The following is a 19,883-nucleotide window of genomic DNA, read 5'->3' as shown; positions in this document are numbered from 1 at the left end:
ACATTATAGCTTGACAGATAAGATAGCATAATTAGATCCACCAAATACTTTGGAAAGGTGGGGGGAGGCAGATGAGAAAGGGAGGTTAAGAAAATAAAATGGGTACACATGTGTCAAGCCTTCCATAAGCATCTTTATGGTGCTCTCTATGAAACCCTCTGGTAGAATTAATGTATGCTAATAAAATATACTAAAGAAACCAATGTTTTTTTTTTTTTTAAAAAGGTTTAGTAAATTATAAAAAAAAAAAATTCACTTTTCAGACCAGGATGGTCAGTTTGAAGTTTGCCTGAGCTACACAGTGAGATCTTGCCAAAAAAATACATTAATAGACTAAATAAATAAATCTCTCCCCCTTAAGAAAAAAAAACCAAGCCCCCCCCCCAAAAAAAACCCCAGAAAGAACTTATTTCACATCTGTGTCCATTCGAACGTTTCTTCCATTTCCCCTCCATTCGGTGTGATTAAACTACTTCAAAGTTCAACATCAGGCCCTTTTCCACTTTTTTAAAAAATTTTTTTCCCTGCTAAAAGGCGAATGGGAAAAGATGGAGTCAGGTTTGGCTAATTCCCAGCACACAGGATCATCTAAGTTAGAATTCCCAGCCACTGCGTGTCTTCCCCGACCTTGAGGAAGCGGGAGGTGGAGGGAGTGGAGGGCCCAGCGGCCGGCCAGGGGGCCGGGGGTGCCCTGGCTGTGTACTTACTGTATCGTACACCACGGGCAGGGGGGTACCAGGGTGTCCGCACCGTGAAAGAGTCCCTGAAAACCCTCACTTGGAATTAGCAGTGAAAAGAAGTCATCTGCAAGCAGGAATGGCCGAGTAAGGCAAAAGAACAGCCCCAGGCAAGGAGTTCAACAGTAGAGGGCACAATGCCCACCAGCTACGGCTAGCAGCTGGCTCTATAGAAACGGCCGAACTCCTGAGGGTCGCTGGGGCTTGTAGTTGGCCACCACCCTCTTCCCCATGCCCCGTCGAGAAGAAAACTACAACTCCCAAGGAGAACCGCGCGTCTCCTGCGCCGCGCGCCCCCTCCGCCACTGGTGGACTCAGGAGCCGCCCAGGAACGGCCCCGCCCTCCCACGCAGGCGTCACGTTTATTTACCCTGAGGTCCCGCCCCGTCCGTCCTTCCCTTCCCTACGCTCCGCCCCCAAATGGCGTCATGTGAGCGATGCATATTCATGAGGCCCGCCGCCCGCCTTCCCGCGCGCGTGATTAATATTCAATGAGCCACGCTCGGCGGCTGGCTCGCCGGGGTGAGGCGGGCGGAGCGGGCGGGGCCTAGCGCCGGGGGAGCCCTGGACCCGGCGGGGAGGGCGCGTGTGGCAGGGGGTGGGGGGGTGCGGTGCGGCCCGGCGGGCTCGCGGGATGGAACACCGAGACACCGACGGAATGCTCCGAATTGCCACATAATCCCCTGGAACGGCCGCGCCGAGCGCCATTGGCTTCTCCCTTGTCGGCGCGCGGCCGCCGCCGCCGCCGTCTCCCACCTTCGCCTCACCGCCTCCCTCTCCGCCCGTCGCCGCCCGAGCTGGGGGGGAAACGCGAAACCCCACGGCGATGGAGCCCGCCGCCGCGGCCCCGGCGCAGCGACTCCCCGACCCCGGCCGGGAGGACCGGGCGGCGGCGGCGGCGGCGGCGGCACCCGGGGGCGGCCGGAGCCCGAAGCCCGCGCTGACCGCGGCGCCCGCGAGCGGCGGGAACGGCGGTGGCGGGGCGCGGGCGGAGGCCCCCCGCGAGGCGCCGCCGGGCCGGGCCGGGGCCACGGGGCGCCGGCGGCGGCGTGGGGCTCCGCAGCCCCCCGCCGGCGGCATCGCCCCGGCGTCCGGGGCCGGCGGCGGCGCCAACTCGCTCCTGCTTAGGAGAGGGAGGCTGAAGAGGAATCTGTCCGCCGCGGCCGCCGCCGCCTCGTCGTCGTCCTCCTCGTCGTCGTCGTCGTCGTCCTCGTCCTCCGCCGGGCCCGCCGCGCAGTCCCCGGGCGCCGCCGGCCTCCCCGCCTCCTGCTCGGCCTCGGCGGCGTTGTGCACTCGGAGCCTGGACCGGAAGACGCTGCTCCTGAAGCACCGGCAGATGCTGCCGCTGCAGCCGTCGGACCGGGACTGGGTGAGGCACCAGCTCCGGCGGGGCTGCGTGCACGTCTTCGACCGCCACCTGGCCTCCGGCTACCTGCGCCCGGTGCTCTGCACGCTGGACACCACGGCGGGCGAGGTGGCCGCCCGCCTCCTGCAGCTGGGCCACAAAGGCGGCGGGGTGGTGAAGGTGCCGGGCCGGGCGCCGGGCGCTGCCGAGGACGCCCCGACGGGCGCGGAGCTGCCCCCCGACGCCGGCGCGAGGCTCGCGCCCCCGGATTCGCCCTCGGTCAGGGTCGCTGCCCCGGGCGCCGTCGGGGGTCTGCCGCGCGCCCCCCCTGGCGACCTGCCGCTGCCCGCGGGCGGATGGCCACGCCGCGCCTCCCGCTCCAGCCCCACGCCCTCGGACTCCAGCCCCGGCGAGACGTTCCCGGGAGGCCCGGCCTCCCCGCCCGGAGCCCCGCGACATCTGGACGGCGCCCCCGCGGGTCCGGCCTCTGACACCGAGAGCTTCAGCCTGAGCCCCAGTGCCGAGAGCGTCTCCGATCGCCTCGATCCCTACAGCAGCGGCGGCGGCGGCGGCGTTGGCGGCGGCGGCTCCTCGTCGTCGGAAGAGCTGGAGACCGATCCGGCCCAGCCTCGTCGCCCGGGCCTCCCCGTGCAGCCCCAGACGGCCACCCCACCTCCACCGCCGCCACAGAAACCCCCCGGCGGGGCGGCCCGCGAGGGATCTCGGGGGGACACGGTGGTGGCGGTGGCCCCGGGACGCCTCCTGTCCCCCACGGGGAGGAGCGGGGAGATGATGGTGGAGAAGGCGCCCCCACCGCCCACCCTGTACGTGCAGCTCCACGGAGAGACCACCCGGCGCCTGGAGGCGGACGAGAAGCCCCTGCAGATCCAAAATGACTACCTCTTCCAACTGGGATTCGGGGAACTGTGGAGGGTGCAGGAAGAAGGCATGGACTCCGAGGTCGGCTGCCTCATCCGCTTCTATGCAGGTAAGAAAGCCACCTGCACGTTGGCGTGTGTCCCCCCCCATGTGTCCCCCTCAACCTGGCAGCCAGCGCTCCGCTCCCCCCACCCCCAAACGCGGTCCACGGGGCCCAGCCCCAAAGTGATTGTGGAGCTGCCGGGTCTTTGATATTTGGGTGCCGTTTTCCCTGTGTAGTCTGCCAAATGCTAAGCGGAGCGGTGTGAAGATGGCAGTTTTGGTCACTCCTGGGAGCAGGTAGGAAGGCCAGGGGGAAGTGGCAGCCCGGCCACCCAGGAAGTGCGGGCAGCACACGGTCCGCAGCGACACCTTTCACACAGAAGGTGCCTCCTCCTGGTCTCTGCTAGGGCTCGCTGGCTTGCAGGCAGTTGGGGATTGCAGGTAAACGGCCCTAATCCTCAGGAATGATCACCTTCCCTGCCTCTGACTGTCCCAAGTTCACCGTTCCTGGACTGGGAGCACGGTATGGGCCACTGAGGGCCACTTGTGCCTTGTCAACTGACGCCTTTGTTTGTTTCGTGCTGCTGTTCTTACATTCCTCTTGGACACTGGACATATTGCTCTTGTTGTAGTTTAGTGAATCCCCCCCTCCCCACTTACTTCAGTTTCTTTCTGCAAATTTGAATCATGCGCAAAAATGAGTCTGCTTCCAGCTTTCTGGTCAAGACCATTGAAATGTAGCACTTGCACTTGGTTCCATAGTAATAATTTAAGTAGTTTTGCTTTTTCTTTTTTTGGGGCGGATCCCAGATCCTCCTGTCTTTCCAGTACCAGATCAAATTCTTAACAAGCGTTGAGGAGAAATTGTAGTGTGTGTCTTTTGGCTAAAGACCTGGCTGGTTCTAAATTAGGGAGCTATAGGTCCTGGGTTACTGCGTTTGAACTCTGTAAGTTTTCGTCCTTTCCCTCCTCTGGTTTGAGCAAAAGTTCTTTGCTGTTAAGAAACTTTAAGAAAGTTAGAATAGAAGAACTAAATCATGAGAATTAAATATTTGCCAACTCTAGGTTTTAGGTTATGTCAAAAGTAATCATACTGTCAACTCCATTAATTGGTACCTATTCTTTTAGATATAATGCATTTGGTTGAATATATATCCTAGTTGCTGTTAGTTAAGTTGAATAAATAAAAATTTAAATTGTGTTGAAATATTTAAGTCAGGCAACATCCTGGTTGAGATATTCCTCTCAAGTTTTATTGCAATTTTTCTGAAATGCTCAAATGGATTTCTGATGAATTTTTGCTTATAAAGGAAACCAGACCTCAATACTATAGCATTTGTAGTACTGGAGATAATATCTCAACTGAGTGATGGGTCTTAAAAATTTTGGCCCAGAAAATGGGTGACTTTTAAAATTTTATTTTACGAAGTAACCCCTCTGTCCCTTTTTCCTACAGCTCATGTAATTTGTAAAATAATAGTTTATGACAGCTTTCAAGGGAGGAAGCACACTTAAAAAAGAGAATATTTTGCTGACATGATACATGTTCTTTAACACAAAGGGTAGTAGATATAAAAAAGGATATAGAAAATGAACAATATTTGAACACTTTTATATGGAAGGAAGGAGATTTTCGACCCTTGTTTTGTTCACAATAGATGTTGATCCTGATGCATGTCCACAGGGAAGGTTTTGGGTATCACAGTCATAAACTTCAAATCTTTGATTCGCTTGGATTGACTTAAGAGTGTCTACAATATCCAAGTGAATGATAAGCACTTTTTTTCCTAATGAATTTCAGTATATGTAAAATGACAAGTCCTTTTGTTAAATCTTCAATTTCTGGTATAATCATTTAAATACTTTTATTCTTTATGAAAAACAATAATTGTTATCTCACTCTGACCTTATTTATGTGCACAGCATAAATACATATATACATCTGTGTATAAGCTCATAAAAAGGACTAGTAAAGTGGGGATGTCACTCCGAATTATCCATCCTGTTCTTGAATATGAAGTTGGAGTACACACAAAGTTTTAGAAAGGAAATATGAGGTAATTAAGATGTCTGATTGCTTGTTTTGTATTTAAACAATGTTGAGCTTATTTTAAATCAAGGTTGATATTACAACTCTGTACTGACATTCATTTGCCTTAGGACAAAGTTTAGTATCTAGTGAATCCACTTGAACTTTCACATGGAAGTTTAGTCTTGATACAACTCACTTCCTGAGATATTGTCAGGATTTCATATATAGTGAAGGTTTACACTGGGCTGAAGAGATTCCTAGAAATACTATTTCTGGTGCTCCAGTGGAATATAGGACAAGTTACAAGGATGTTGTATCTTGATACTTGTTTTCTTTAAGAAAGCAATATTTGTTTTGAATGACAGCCTTAAAGGTCATCGTGGAAAATTCAATACCTTATTTATTTTATCATTATATATAATTTGCCTTTCTTGTTGCATGTCTTTATTTGTAGGAGAGTTAAGGATAGCCAGAAAGTTACCTTTGAGGCCTTCTGAATATTTTCCAGCCTTAAGCTGAGCTCATTATTTATTGTCTGTGATTTTTCTACCTGTTTCTTTTAGTTTCTCACTTAGTGTCATTGTTCAACAAGTTCTTTTCCAGGGAAGAATTTTGTTCTTTTCAATGAAGTTTAGTGTCCAGGTTGTTCTTGAAAGTGTTTGAAAGCCATTTGTGGTTGCTTTGAAGTTATTTATTTGGGTAAGGTAGAAATGAAAGTCTTCAATGAAGTAAAAGACTTTGGATAGAAAGTACCATGTCATTTCAGAAATAATGAAAATTTAGATGGAAACTTATTGTTGCATTGATCATACGATGATCCTCTTAGCTGTTCTAAAATAAGAGAAATTTTTAATGGACATTTAAAAAATTAGACATCTAGACATCTTAAATTTTGCCTGAAATAATTTTAGCTTAAAATAAAAGAGTTTAGGTTGCTTGGCATAAATTTTATAGACTCCTAAACACGAATGAGCTCCTGTTTTGGACTCCACGGGAAGTCTGTGTTACTGAGCAAGGGCAGTATTATACTTTTAACTCTTGTTGGTTTTTGTTTGTTTAACCTTTTAGATCTGATATTCTGCCTGTTTCAGTTCAGGTTATAATAATAGAGAGGGCACTTACAGAATGAAGAATACATACACTGCACTTAGTGCATCTTGACAAGATGGTTTTTTTATGTGAATCCTTGGGATAGCGTGGTAGAACAGTTTCTTTACCCATCTCATATTTCTTCTCTTTTTCTCTTCTGGGAATGATTAATCCTTATATGGTTTCCCACATGGAAACCAAGAGGAGTGGTTGAGCATTAAGCTGTAGTATTGACTGGCAGGTTCTTATTACTGTAATTACAGCAGTATTGAATAACGTATTTTGAACATGTGACCCTCAGTGTATGCTCCAGTAGTCCTTTTAAGTACAAAATGTTTAAATTTATTTTGTTTTTTATATTTTACATTTTGTCATATTTATATATTTGATTTTTTTGATGTAAAGTACATGATGTCTTTTAACTGTGGCTTGATAACGTTTGTTATACATTGGATTTTGTTGTCTTCAAAAATCTTACAGGATTTTCATATAAATTATCTCATTTGCTCTTTCAGAAACATTATTAGGGAGGGGTTAGTGTAAGTCCTTTTTAGATGGAGAAATAAATGCACAGAGAAATTTGGCTTATGTTTTTACAGTCCTTGATAGAGCTGAGAATAGACAGCTAGATGTTCTGCTTTGCAATTCATATCACTTTCCATGAATTGATGCTGAATTTCATTTACACTTAAAATTTTCACTTGGTTGAAAGCATTCAGAAAATACGCTATGTTTGTTGGTAATGAGGTGCTATTATCCTGCAGTCCTGAGTGGTATTCCTTGTAAAATCTGAGTAGTTCTATTTTTATCATACTACCTTTAAAAATATAACAAACACTGGCAAAAAAGCAGCTAATACAGAAAGTACTGAAGTGATGTAAATATCTGCTTACAAAACTAGCTGTACTTTGGGTTGAAATGAAATGTTTAACTAATGGTTCTTTATTCTTTTCCTTAAGGTTGTCTTATTCTTTAAGCAGTAAATCTTCGTTGAAAAGTAAAGAATATTTCACCTAAGAGGTGATAGTCTGATTCCTCTAAAATACTGAAAATACCATTATTAAAAAGTCGAACTTGCCTTTTATTTTAAAAAAGGATTATCTGTACTTGGTAAAGAAAAGTAATGATAAGTAATGCTTTATTGGTATTGCTATATATGCTCTTGTACCATTTTTATAATCCATGTTACGGAGTAAATTCTCCCTGAATTTCATTCCCCAAATAATGTCATTTGTACTCATTACAATAATTGTAGAGAGGAGATAGGTATAAATGAGTTTGGATAAAATTTCAAGAGGTATAACTTTTTTTTTTTTTTTTGCCAGTCCTGGGCTTGAGCTCAGGGCCTGAGCACTGTCCTTGGACTTTCTCAAGCCTAGAGCTCTACCACTTGAGCCTCAGCACCACTTCCGGCTTTTTTCTATGTATGTGGTACCGAGGAATCGAACCCAGGTCTTCATGCATGCTAGGCAAGCACTTTAACCACTAGGCCAAACTCCCGGCCCCGGTATAACTTTTTTTTTTGCTGTAAAATGGTGCAGGGATTTAACTTAGTGGTAGAGTACATGGTTAAGCATGTATGGGATCCTGGGTTCAAACCCTATTAAAACATCCATACACACCTCGCTGCATACATACAACTTGTGAAATTAACTATCTAAATGATTAGTAATTCTGAGGTGATGATTAATTTTTTAGTGTAATACATGCTTACTTGTCATTTTTCTTTATCATAGAACCCCATATTTAATCTTTGACTTATTAGTAATATAATATTCAGTGATACTGTATAAAATCCAAGCCTGGTAGAAAATAGGACATATTTGTATAACATTTGTTGAATTCATTAAACTTTGTGCGGCAGCTGGTGGTGTGTACTCTGATTCTTTAGCTTTCCATCATCCTGTTCGGGTGTCTTGGGATGTGCTAAACACACATACGGGCAGTTTTCCCTTGGCAGGAGATTTGAGATGTGCTACATATTATTAATATGCTCTCTTTCATGTGAATGAACTTAGTGAACTTAGAGCATTCTCTCTCAAAGTTTTCTTAAAGTTAACGTCCTTCTCCCTTCCCAAGGCATCTCCTAACTTCATGTTTGAGATGAATTTAATGAAACATCTGTCAAATGAAGCATCTTAGTTTTAACAATTTTGTTATGCGCCACAGTTCAGTTTATCTGGGCAGGAGAAGGGTTCAATTGTACTTTGAAAGTTGAGAAACCCTGGCTCACTCAGTAGAAAACTATTCCTTTAAAAGCACCTGACATTTTGTAAAAGAGAAAAAAATATTTTTTTTTCAAAATATCTGAAGAAGACTGGGAAAATAAAGACACTCCCCCACTTTAAAAAAAATCCTACCTTCCAAAAAACCCAGTACATCCCCTTAGCTGGTAAAGCACTGGTAATGAAGGGGTTTGGAATTGACCTATTGTTATTGTTGCTTCTAGGGAAAACTTTCTTTTTTATACTCACCTTTGGTTTTCTAAAATATAATTTTAAAAATATGGATTCTTTAGGTATATTAGAGATTTATAATCTAACTATATGACTGACTGTGTTTGTATTTGCAAATTTTAGGATATGGAATATTTAGAAAAATTGAAACCCAAAGATCTGGATTAAATAAACCTTAATGATAGGTTATTTGGCTAACTGAAATACATCTTTCAAGTTGTACGATACTGTATTTAAAAAAAATCAACCCTAATTGTAGTTACTGATTAGTAAAGTAATGTTACACTTAAATTTTATAGATGGAATGACTATTTTACCATGAGGCGACCTGATGTACCTGTCGATGTTAAATGAAACAAGCATAATTATACCATAATGCCACATTCATGATGAAATAATTTTTCCTTTTTGTATTTTTATAGTTGGGATTGTTATTACACACTGTTAAACATATTTAATGATTGTCTTTTTTGGCCTCTGCATTGGTAATGTAAGATGTTGTATTGAAAATTGGGCATACTTTAGTTGTATCCTGTATATATTTTAGGAGTTTGCAAATATCAATACTTTAGTAGGAAATAGAAAAACACCTAGAATTATTGGTATATATACTTTCTTCACTGATGCTTGACTAAAAGTAGATTGGTCTCATTTCCATCTATGTGAAAACATTCAATTACAAGAGTGGATAACATTTGAAATAACTTAATTTTGAACGATTTTTAATAATACATGAAACACCTATTTAGAAACTTCAAATTTGAGATAATTTGAATTAGTTCTTTTTCACTGATGCTTGACTAAAAGTAGACTGGTTTCATTTCCATCTATGTGAAAAACATTCAATTACAAGAGTGGATAACATTTGAAATAACTTGATTTTCAACAATACATGAAACATCTATTTAGAAACTTCAAATTTGAGATAATTTGAATTAGTTCTTTTTCTTTTAAGATTGTTTTTCATTTGTGTTAAGCTGGAAGAGATTTTGATATTTCATCTGACTCTTACTTGGTGAAGAGCAGTTGGAAAATGGATCTTTGCATATACCTTCCTCAGTTAATAGATGGGTGCAAATGTTGGGATTTTCTCAGGTACCAGGCATGATTTCAAATAAAAGTATAATATGATCTGTACTTATTTTCATTGTAATATATTATTTAAAAAAATGGACTTGAAAAAAAAATGGACTTGAACTCAGGACATAGTGCTCTCTGCTGGCTTTTTTCATTCAAGGCTGGCACTCTGCCACTTGAGCCATAGCTGTGGTTCCAGCTCTTAGATGTTTTTTTTGAGTGGGGGGCGGATTATGGGGCTTGAACTCAGGGCCTGCGCTCTTCAGCTCAAGGCTACTGCCTTACTCCTGTGCCTGGGGGCTGTCCCTGAGCTCTTCAGCTCAAGACTGTGGCCCTACCCTTGAGCCATATCCCCACTTCCCATTTTCTAGTGATTAGTTGGAAACAAGAGTCTCACAGCTTTGTATTGCCTAGGCTGACTTTGAACTGAGATCCTCAGATCTCAGCCTCCTGAGTAGCTAGGATTACACGTATAAGCCCTTGGTGCCCAGCTTTTTCTTACTGTTTGAGGTGGTTCATAGTACCCCTAACACATGGCCACTTACTTCCTCCAGACCAGAGTAGGAGAATCTCTCGCTCACACTAGGCTTAGATGGTTTATTGGAGACAAGATCACAATTTTTTCTGTTTGGGGTGGGTTCCAGTGAGATTCTTAGATCTCAGCCCTCTGAGTAGCTAGGATTATAGGCATGAGCCACCAGTATACAGCTGTTTTTGTTGTAAATTAACAATGTAGACAGCTGACTCCTAAAACATTGAAAAATTGAATTTTTTTTTTTTTTTTGCCAGTCCTGGGCTTGAGCTCAGGGTCTGAGCACTGTCCTTGGACTTTCTCAAGGCCAGAGCTCTACCACTTGAGCCTCAGCATCACTTCTGGCTTTTTTTCTGTGCATGTGGTACCGAGGAATTGAACCTGGGTCTTCGTGCATGCTAGGCAAGCACTCTACCACTAGGCCAAACTGCGGCCCAAAAGATTGAAATTTTATGTATAGAACCAGTTTTTGATCATGGCTGTGTTATGAGAAGCATATTCCTAAGGAATGTATTTTTAGAGCTCGTCATGTATCTTAGTTGTTGAAACTATATTTTACAGTTTATGAGTTTGATATATGTGTATGTAGGAGGTGGTATTAAGTGAAATTAATAACAATTTTGAGAAAAAGTTACTTCTTACGCGTACTGACACTTAAAATTAGTCTGAGAGTCGGGAAATGTGATATGACTTGGTGCTTTTAGGACACAGGGGTACAGGGGAGAGGGAGCAGTTCTGGGGATTGAATCCAAAGCCTTGGGTATGCTAGCAACCACTGTCCCGACTGTCAGTATTTTGAGACAAAGTGCTGTATACCACACGGCATTTGAGATCTACTTGCCTCTCCTGAGTTGGGGTTTTTCTCATCTGTATAAAATAATGGAGTGGAAGTTGTCAAATCCCTGTTTTCTTCTGAAGTAAGAAAGATTATGTGTGTGTGTGTGTATGACAATCTAAGATTTGGAATCAGACTTCCTTTTTGTAAGAGATAGGAACTGTAGACAAATGAAGAATATTTGCTTTACTTTCTCTTGGTCAGCCCTACTTTTTGTAGTAGCAGTCTATGTGTTGAAAAGGACTTAAATACACCTTTTAAGTTAAAAGTAAGATTATTTTCTTGACTTGATTTATAAAATTAGTTATCTTCATAATCCAGTTTAATAGCCTACTACTGGGTGTGGTGGCTCATGTCTGTAATCCTAGCTTCTCAGGAGGCTGAGATCTGAGGATCGAAGTTCAAAGCCAGTCCGGGCACTAAAGTTGGTGAGACTCTTCTCTCCAGTTAATCAACAGAAAACTGGAAGTGGTGCCATGGCTCTCAAGAGATAGGGCAGTAGCCTTGAGCTGAAGAACTTAGGGACAATGCCCAGGCCCAAGTTCAAGACCCATGACCGACCCCCCCCCCCCCATTTTTTTTTTTTTCTTTAGTGGGATCCAAATGCTGGTCAATTAGTTTTAATTCATTATGAGCCCTGTGCCTGTCCTGGCACCTAGAATTAGTGGAAGAAAAAACACTAAAAGAAAATGGAAGTTTTTCACTAATTTGATTAGATTATTGAATTTAGGATCCCACAGAATTTAGTTTCATATTTTATGCCCAAAGCAAGTGCTCTACCGCCTGAGCCACAGTTCAGTTTCTCAGTTAAGAGTTTCATAGACTTTTTTGCCCTGTTTTTGAATCTCGATCATCAGATCTCAGCTCCCTGAGTAGCTAGGATTATAGGTGTGAGCACTAGTGCCTAGCAACATCTGTATTTTTATAGACAAGGAAGTATGTGGTCCAGGATCATTGATGTAGATATGCTTCAGAATTTGGGCTCATAGGATATTGGTGCGCTCTCCAATGAGCATGTATGCTCAAAGTAACATTCAGAAGGTGATGCTTTATATATTTGGTGCTTTCTCTATTATTTCAGAGTTTTTCTGATTTCATTCATTCTAATCAGTGCTTTGGGAAGGTTGCATATCAAGGTGGCAGATTGTAAGGAGAGAGCAGCTGGATATTCAGTTGCACAGCAGAAAAATGGTTTTCATTAGTGAGTTACCCTTGGGGGGATTTATGGTAGGACTTGTAACAGGTGCCTAAAAAGAGGAACAATGATAGTTCATGGGCTGGTCTAGTTCTTTGAAATTGATATTGCCAGGTGTTGGGAAAAGAAGTCATTGTACTTAAAAAAATTAATTGGGAGAAGAAATTAAGAAATAGATAAAAAATTCTCATCCAAACATATATCACAAATTCAGTATTTATTATTTTATTTTTTTGTGCGGGCCTTGGTGCTTGAACTCAGGGACTCTCCCTGATCAAGGCTAGCGCTTTCATGACAGTGCCAGTTCCTGGCTTTTTCTGAGTAGTTTATTGGAGATAAGAGTCTCACAGACTTTTCTGCCTGGGCTGGTTTCAAACTACCATCCTCAGATCTCAGTCTCCTGAATAGCTAGGATTACAAGTATGAGCCACAAGTTCCCAGCTTTTTTATTTTTATTTTTTTTTGCCAGTTCTGAGGCTTGAACTCAGGGCCTGGGCACTGTCCTTGGACTTTCTTAAGGCTAATGTCCTACCACTGGAGCCACAGTACCACTTTTGGCTTTTTCTGTGTATGTGGTACTGAGGAATTGAACCCAGGACTTTGTACATGCTAGGCAAGCACTCTACCACTAAGCTACGCTCTTGGATCCCAGTGCCCAGCTTGCTTTATTTATTAATTTGTTTGTTTAAAGATATTTCATGATCAGTTATGATTTACTGTTCCATAGTATGAAGTAGTGGATTCTTCAGTATCGCAAAAAGACAAACTGAATTATAAAGCAGTTTGGTAACTTGTCTGGATTTGTGTAGTGAGCAAAGTGTCTGGGATATCTGATGCCAGAGCTAACTGGTTCTCTAGTCCCCCCACCCCCATTGCCTTGCTTCATATTAAATAAACAGTGATCTTCTTTTGTGAAGCATTTGGGATGCACAGACTTTGAACTAGTTAAGATTCTGTACTTGGGTTTTAGCTTTACCTCTGAGCCAAGGGCTCAAGTTCATCCTCTCTTCATACTGACCTAAACAACAAGGTTGTTGAGAAGATCAAATGTGGTAGCTAAAGGTTTAAGGACCAGTATTGTTAGTGTTAAAAATCAATCTCTACCCACTCTGGGGTATGTGCTATCCACTTCTAGGGTTGGAAAGAGCACTGAGGGAGAAACTACAGACCTGTGAGTGTGTGTGGGCTTCTTTGAGATAGCATGCATTCCTAACCTCCCTCAGCCTCATCAATTAGAAAAGGAAAACAGGTGATTTAAAAAAGTATCTGAAGGAACTTCATGAGATTCAAATTTGATGATATACATGGAAGTGCTCTGTAAACTCTGAGGTGTTATATATAACATGGTTTTATTTTTAGCAACAGTAAATTGCCACAGATGTTAGTGTTGATTAGGGTTTATTAAGGAAGGTGGGATATAGTGTTATAGGGCACTGATGCTTAGTTACACAGAAGACAGTACACATTCATTCATTCATTCATCCAGTCAGCAATTACTGTGAGTGATATGTCAAAGGTGTGTGTGTGTGTGTGTGTGCACGCGTGTGTGTGTTTTTTGGCCAGTCCTGGGCTTGAACTCAGGGCCTGAGCCCTGTCCTTGGACTTTCTCATGGCTAGAGCTCTACCACTTGAGCCTCAGCACCACTTCCGGTTTTTTTCTATATATGTGCACCGAGGAATCAAACCCAGGTCTTTGTGCATGCTAGGCAGGCACTCTACCACTAGGCCAAACTCCCGGCCCTCAAAGGTACTTTTTATTTAAAAGTAATTAATATGCAATGTCTATGATGCCTGAAACACAGATTTGAAAATGTAAGCAAATATATAAAAAGGTAAAAAGTAACCTAATAAGGTATACAATTCACAGATCACTATAGTGCAGAAGAGGAGAGAAGGCTTTCTCACATCACTGTAAACATTGCCAGAAAGCTTGAGTTCTTAAGGACCTGAGGAGTATAGCTTGCCTTATTCTAGGATCTCGAGTTATTTTAGAAACAGCCTCACATTTTTGATTCAAAAGCCCAGTCAGACCAAGTTTAGGGTATAGAATCTTTAAATTTCATCAGGTACTCTTGAGACATCTATATATATATATTTTTAATTCATTTGAATAATTTTAGGCTTCAGTTGGTGTCAGTAGTTCGTGATTATCTAGGTTTTGGGTTTAGCATCTAGTAATTTTTTTTCTTTGTAAAGAAAATGCAGATATCCACATTTGAGGTGCATTGAGGCCTGTCTGTATGCCCATGGTGTTCTGGAAGCTATTTTCTCTCTCTTTTTTTTTAAGGTCCATGACATTTTGTGTTTCTATGGGTAAATGAAATTTATGACAAATTCTGTGTACGGCTTCTGAAGGCAGATATTTTAGTGTCATGTGTAGAGCACATTAAAGTAAAATATGAAGGATAGCTAATTTGTTCATAACTTGGAAGTTTTTTTTTTTTTTTAAACCCTGAAAATCTGTAACCTGATCTCAGATGAGTGGATTTTTAAGAACTTAGGTTAATTAAGAAGAAACATACAGTGCTGGGCGTCAGTGGCACACACTCATAATCCTAGCTACTAGGAAGCTGAGATCTGAGGATTGGGGTTCAAAGCCAGCCTGGGCAAGAAAGTCTAGGAGACTTTTACTTTCAATAAACTACTCAGAAAAAGCCAGAATTAGCACTGTGGCGTAAGTGGTAAGAGTGATAGCTTTGAGCAAAAGAAGCTCAGGGATAACACTCAGGCTCTGAGTTCAAGCTCCAGGACTGGGGGGGGGGGGGAGAAGCAAAAAACAAAACAAATAAAACACACATAAGCAAAGCTAGCTTTTTAGCTCTTTTATCGATGTATATAAGTTCTATGCATATGATAAGTAAAATTTTTACTAATAAGCTATCATGATTTCTTAGGTAGTTGGCAAATTACTTTTGCAAATATTGTTTTGTGTTGTATAGCTCACAGTCCTGGAAAAAGTGCTTTAGTTTGCTATTTATGTTTTAAAATTATGACAGATGCCATAAAAAAAATTTCACATCCCAAATCAGGCTTCTATTTCAAATGACTCAAAGTGATTTGCAGTGAGGCTAGTTGCCTGCCAGTATACAGTTTTCTACCATCATTTTGGAGACTTTAGTTAATCCATTATGGTATCCATCAACATAGTACCCTCTTTATCATTTCAAAATACTTGTAAAACTGGGGTTGTCTGTAATTTCTAAGAGAGAACCTGTTGAATACACTAATTGAAGTAGAAAGATACCTGCTAATGTACAGCTTACTAAGGTTTTCCATGTGTAAAATGAGTGACAAACCTCATCTCCCCACACAGTGCAGTCCTGGATGGGACTGGAGGACATCCTGGCTAGTTTCTTCCTTGTCCTGGGGAACCCATGGTTAGAATGTTCCTGACTGATGATCATCTGGCTTCTAAATTGTCATAAGCTGGCATTGTAGGAAGCAATATGGAAATAATGCTCTCTTGAAAGGTTAGCTTTGGACCAGCTTTATTAATAAAGTACTTTCTGGCACCTTACTAGAAATACAGACTCTCAGGCTGTACAAAACCTTAGCATTTTCAAAGCTCCCAGGAATTTCATTTACATCATAGTTTGAGAAGTGGTAGTACTGGTTAATTAGAAGTGGGACAGATTAAGAATTGGAGGAGGCGAACTGTTAGGTGGTTCAAGTTAAACCTAGCAAAACCTACCAAAGAGTAGTGGGAGGCAGAAGAGACAACAAAACCCAGTAGCTAATTGACAGTTTTAATGATAAAAGCTCAAAGATGATGTTTGTGGTTTGAGTGATGGGAGAATTGTGGATCAGTTTATGAAAGCAAGAAGCAACAGAATATATACAAATACCATTAATTCAGTCAGTAAACCTTGAGGACCAGGCACTGGAATTAGGAGTTGGTGACATAATGGATGCAGGTGTGTCTCCTTCGTATTTACTAATTAGATATTAGAGTGCTGATTTTCCTGAAGCATGAGTTTGAAATATGAATATGTATTAAGCTGACTGTAGCTGTCAGCTGGTAAATAGACCTGGCCTGCCACCCAGCTTCCAAATCTTAATGGAACTTCATTGCTTTGCTACACTTACCATATGTATGGTAGCTCTTGGGAAGGAACTATTTTTACCTTGTTTTCTTTTAAAGGCTTTGTTTTTTTGTTTTTTGTTTTTTTTTTTCATATATAAAACAAGTACTTGATGCTAACGGGACATCAGGAATGAGGTCTGAAGAGTATTTATAGGAAATTTATGAAGCTTCAGGATTTATTACTTTTGTTTGCTAATGCTTTACTATCTAGTGGGATCAGGATTTATGGAAACTATTATAATGAACCTCAAAACACTTTAATAGAGGTATTTAAATAATGCCAGGGGTATACGGAAAGCTGACAAACCAACTCCTTGGTTGGAAAGCTCTGTATATTCTTCTTGGGAAGGATTGCTTGTGTGAATTGGCAGTTGGCACTGGAGGAAATGGGCATGTGAGATGCTGAAATATGAACGTAAGTGTATGATGTGCATGAGGGATGGCAAGTTATTTGGGGTGGTGAAGTATTAGGCAATGGGATTATAAGAGATGAAACTAAAAGGGATGTTTGGGCCACATGATGAAAAACCTCATGCTAATCATGCTAAGCCTCATCAATAAGCAATAAAGTGAGTAATGACATGATTAGATTTGTATTTGGGGTGTTAACTGGGAGCTGGCTAGAGGATGTATTGGACAGGAAGTTACTAGGGACTTGTAGGCTCACATAACAAAGACTCAATGAAATTCTTTCTGTAAAAACTTTCACACAAAGCTGGAGAATCAAGGAAATGATAGTATGCTATCCTTGCCTCAAGGGGTTTAGTCGACTAGGGGTGAAAGAATTGCAGTATACCCACTCTTGAGGTTTATTCAATACCCTGTTGTACTTCTGTGATGGTTGGGGGAAGAATAGGTGGAGATAATTTTGAAGTTTAGAAAGAGTAGACCAGAGTAGAAGTAGATAGGAAAGGACATGCCTGGCTTACCTAGTTGGTCTGAATGGATACATGAGGTTAGGTTAGGACAAATAAGAACCATGAAATTCAGAGAACTGTTCAGGATATGGAATCGTTGGGTTTTTGTGAATGATTATATGTGTGTCTCTATGTGTGACTGGGGGAAGAAAAGTTGAGAATTTTGTATTTATTCCTGAGCCAATTTCTACTCTGTCTTTCAATACTAACAAGGTTAGTATTGTCCTGAACAATACTAACAAGGTTTTGTATGTCAGGTTGGTGGTTTCTAATTTCTGATCAACTGAATTCTTTAGGGTATAGGGGAGAGATGATGAGTTCGAATTTGGATGTGTTAAATTTGGGGTTCTGGGAAGGCCATCAAGGTATATCTGAAGAATTAAAGGAAAGTTCTGTATTCAGGTAGTAGTTGAAGCCTTTGGATTGAATGAAATTGAAAGAGTGAGAAGTGGGGATAGGGGAAGCAAATCTGTAGAATACTTTTATTTTAAAAGTAGTAATGAGTTATTTGTGATATGAAGGTTAATTAACAAGGAAAACTAATTTCTGATGATCACAATTGTGGTTACTTTTTATAGAAATATTCATGGAAATATTCTTTGTATTGATATGAGATTTGTTTTTCTGGGATGAAAACTGTCAAACTGTATTCTCCAGTTTATGTCCTTGATTAGGTGAAAGGTATACCTCAGTGGAAAAAAGAAAGAAATCTGGAAGGAGGAAATTGAAATGTTTTTGTTTTGAGGGACAAGGAAAAGAGAGAAATAGAAGCTAAGAATAATGGGTGAAAGAATGGAGAAGAAACACAAATGGGGGAAAGTCCTGGAAGAAATAAGGAGATGCAATGGTCAGTGTCTTTGGAGTTAGCCTTGGGTGAGAAGAGGGTTAGCTGTTTTTTTTTTTTTTTTTTTTTTGAGGCTAGTAGGAAGGAAGGGTAAAGGTAAAGATTATAAAGATTCTTTTTTTTTTTTTTTGGAGAAGTTATGTGGACATTAGGGTTTTATTTCTCTTAGAGAAGTGACAGTGTAAAGCTTGTTTTTACGAATTCTGAGGGTTAGGCTTTAATTAGCTTCATTCAGTTCTGTTAGTGAACAGGCAGGTAAGGAAAAGTAGAGTCTCTGTGTATTATTTTTTCTTGAATGAATTGACCAAGTAATTGTAATGAATATACAACTATTGAAAATTCTTAACTCTTGATTTCAATCTATGCTGAGTTATTGGTCCTTTTTTTTGTGCTGTTCTAAGTACTTTATTGCACTGGATAAATTAGAGGTGAAGGAACTGATTACCAAATGTGTTTTTATAGGTTTGGCAGTGCTTGCATTGGGCAGGTTTGTTTTGATAGCATAGTTTGTGGTTCTTTCCTCTTAATCTTAGGGGTTATGTGGTGAGAAAGAATTGATAGGGAAACAGAAATGGTCAGGAAAGCCTCCACGGAAGTCACAGCTAATGGTAGATGACAAAACTGAGATTGTGCCTTCTGTTAATATTACAGATTCCTTTCTGTTTGTAAAATCACTTTTGGATTACTGCTGAAATAGTTTTGTTTTTTTTTTTTTTGGCCAGTCCTGGGCTTGAGCTCAGGGCCTGAGCACTGTCCTTGGATTTTCTCAAGGCTAGAGCTCTACCACTTGAGCCTCAGCACCATTTCCGGCTTTTTTCTATGTATGTGGTACCGAGGAATTGAACCCGGGTCTTCATGCATGCTAGGCAAGCATTTTAACCACTAGGCCAAACTCCCGGCCCCTGAAAAAAAGTTTTGATAGTATATTTCCCTCTAGTTGTAGATGATCAAAATGATGTAAGATTTAAATCTTTATAAAATGAGCAGAAAGACATGGCAAAATGTAAATTTAGATATAAATCACATGGCTTAAAGGACAATTATTGTTTTGTATATGATAAATACTATTAAGAAAACAATAATACAATCATTTTTCTTCTTGTTAATTTTAGTAAGCATTAAATTTGTGTTTTTCTGTATGTTCTTTTTAATTTTTTTATTTGAAAGATGATGTACAGAGGGGTACTGAATACATTTCTTGTCACCCCTTCCCTTGCTCTCTCCCAGTGAATTTGTATTTTATGTTCAGTACAGGGATAGATGCTGACATTTCAAATAGTAGCGTTCATATTACTTTGGTTGTTTTTAAGAATGTAATTCTCCAGGTATTTACCAAAGTGCTTGGGTCATTTGGCAATTGATTGGTTTCTATAAAATAAAGATGTTTAGGACTAAAATAGAAATCCTTCGAGAACTATTATTGTTAATTCTTTGTATCAAACTGTATAAATTGCCAAATAGAAACTGGGGGAAAATGGTCTGTTGTTCATTTTACCACAAGGCCTAACATACTGATATGGTCTGATGTAGTGATTGTAGTTTTCTTGTTCTTGTTTATTTATTCAGGAACTTTGTGTATTTACTGGGCTAGCAGTTGCTAACACTTGGTTTTGTTTGTGTTCAAAAGTCACTGATCAGTGGTTAACAGAAACTTTTTATATATGAAGTACATCTTTTGTTTTTTGCTACCTAATCTACTTATTTCAAATAATAGAGTACTTGCCTTCCAAGGTGGTATCAGGTGCTTTGGAGGTTAAAGAAAAAGATGAGTCTGCCTTTTTCAGAAGATTAAGCCAAATTACACAAGGACACATGAGTA

At 41.4% G+C, this 19,883-nt stretch overlaps 1 protein-coding gene across 2 annotated transcripts in view; it reads left to right on the top strand.

Moving 5' to 3' along the window:
• Positions 1-1,359: 1,359 nt before the first annotated feature.
• Positions 1,360-19,883, top strand: part of Phlpp1 (PH domain and leucine rich repeat protein phosphatase 1) — a 168,089-nt gene continuing 149,565 nt past the window's right edge. For both annotated transcript variants that reach the window (XM_090352998.1, XM_090352997.1), the window contains exon 1: positions 1,360-3,070. In XM_090352998.1, the coding sequence (XP_090209124.1) occupies positions 1,564-3,070 (1,507 nt within the window). In that variant the 5' untranslated portion in view covers positions 1,360-1,563. The remainder of the gene's footprint in view (positions 3,071-19,883) is intronic.

Source organism: Megascapheus bottae, chromosome 19 (assembly GCF_031878675.1).
Source record: "Megascapheus bottae isolate mThoBot1 chromosome 19, mThoBot2.hap1, whole genome shotgun sequence".
NCBI classification, from domain to species: Eukaryota; Metazoa; Chordata; class Mammalia; order Rodentia; family Geomyidae; genus Megascapheus; species Megascapheus bottae.
The sequence above is the reverse complement of the archived record's forward strand: the minus strand, read 5'-3'. Positions and strand labels throughout refer to the sequence as shown.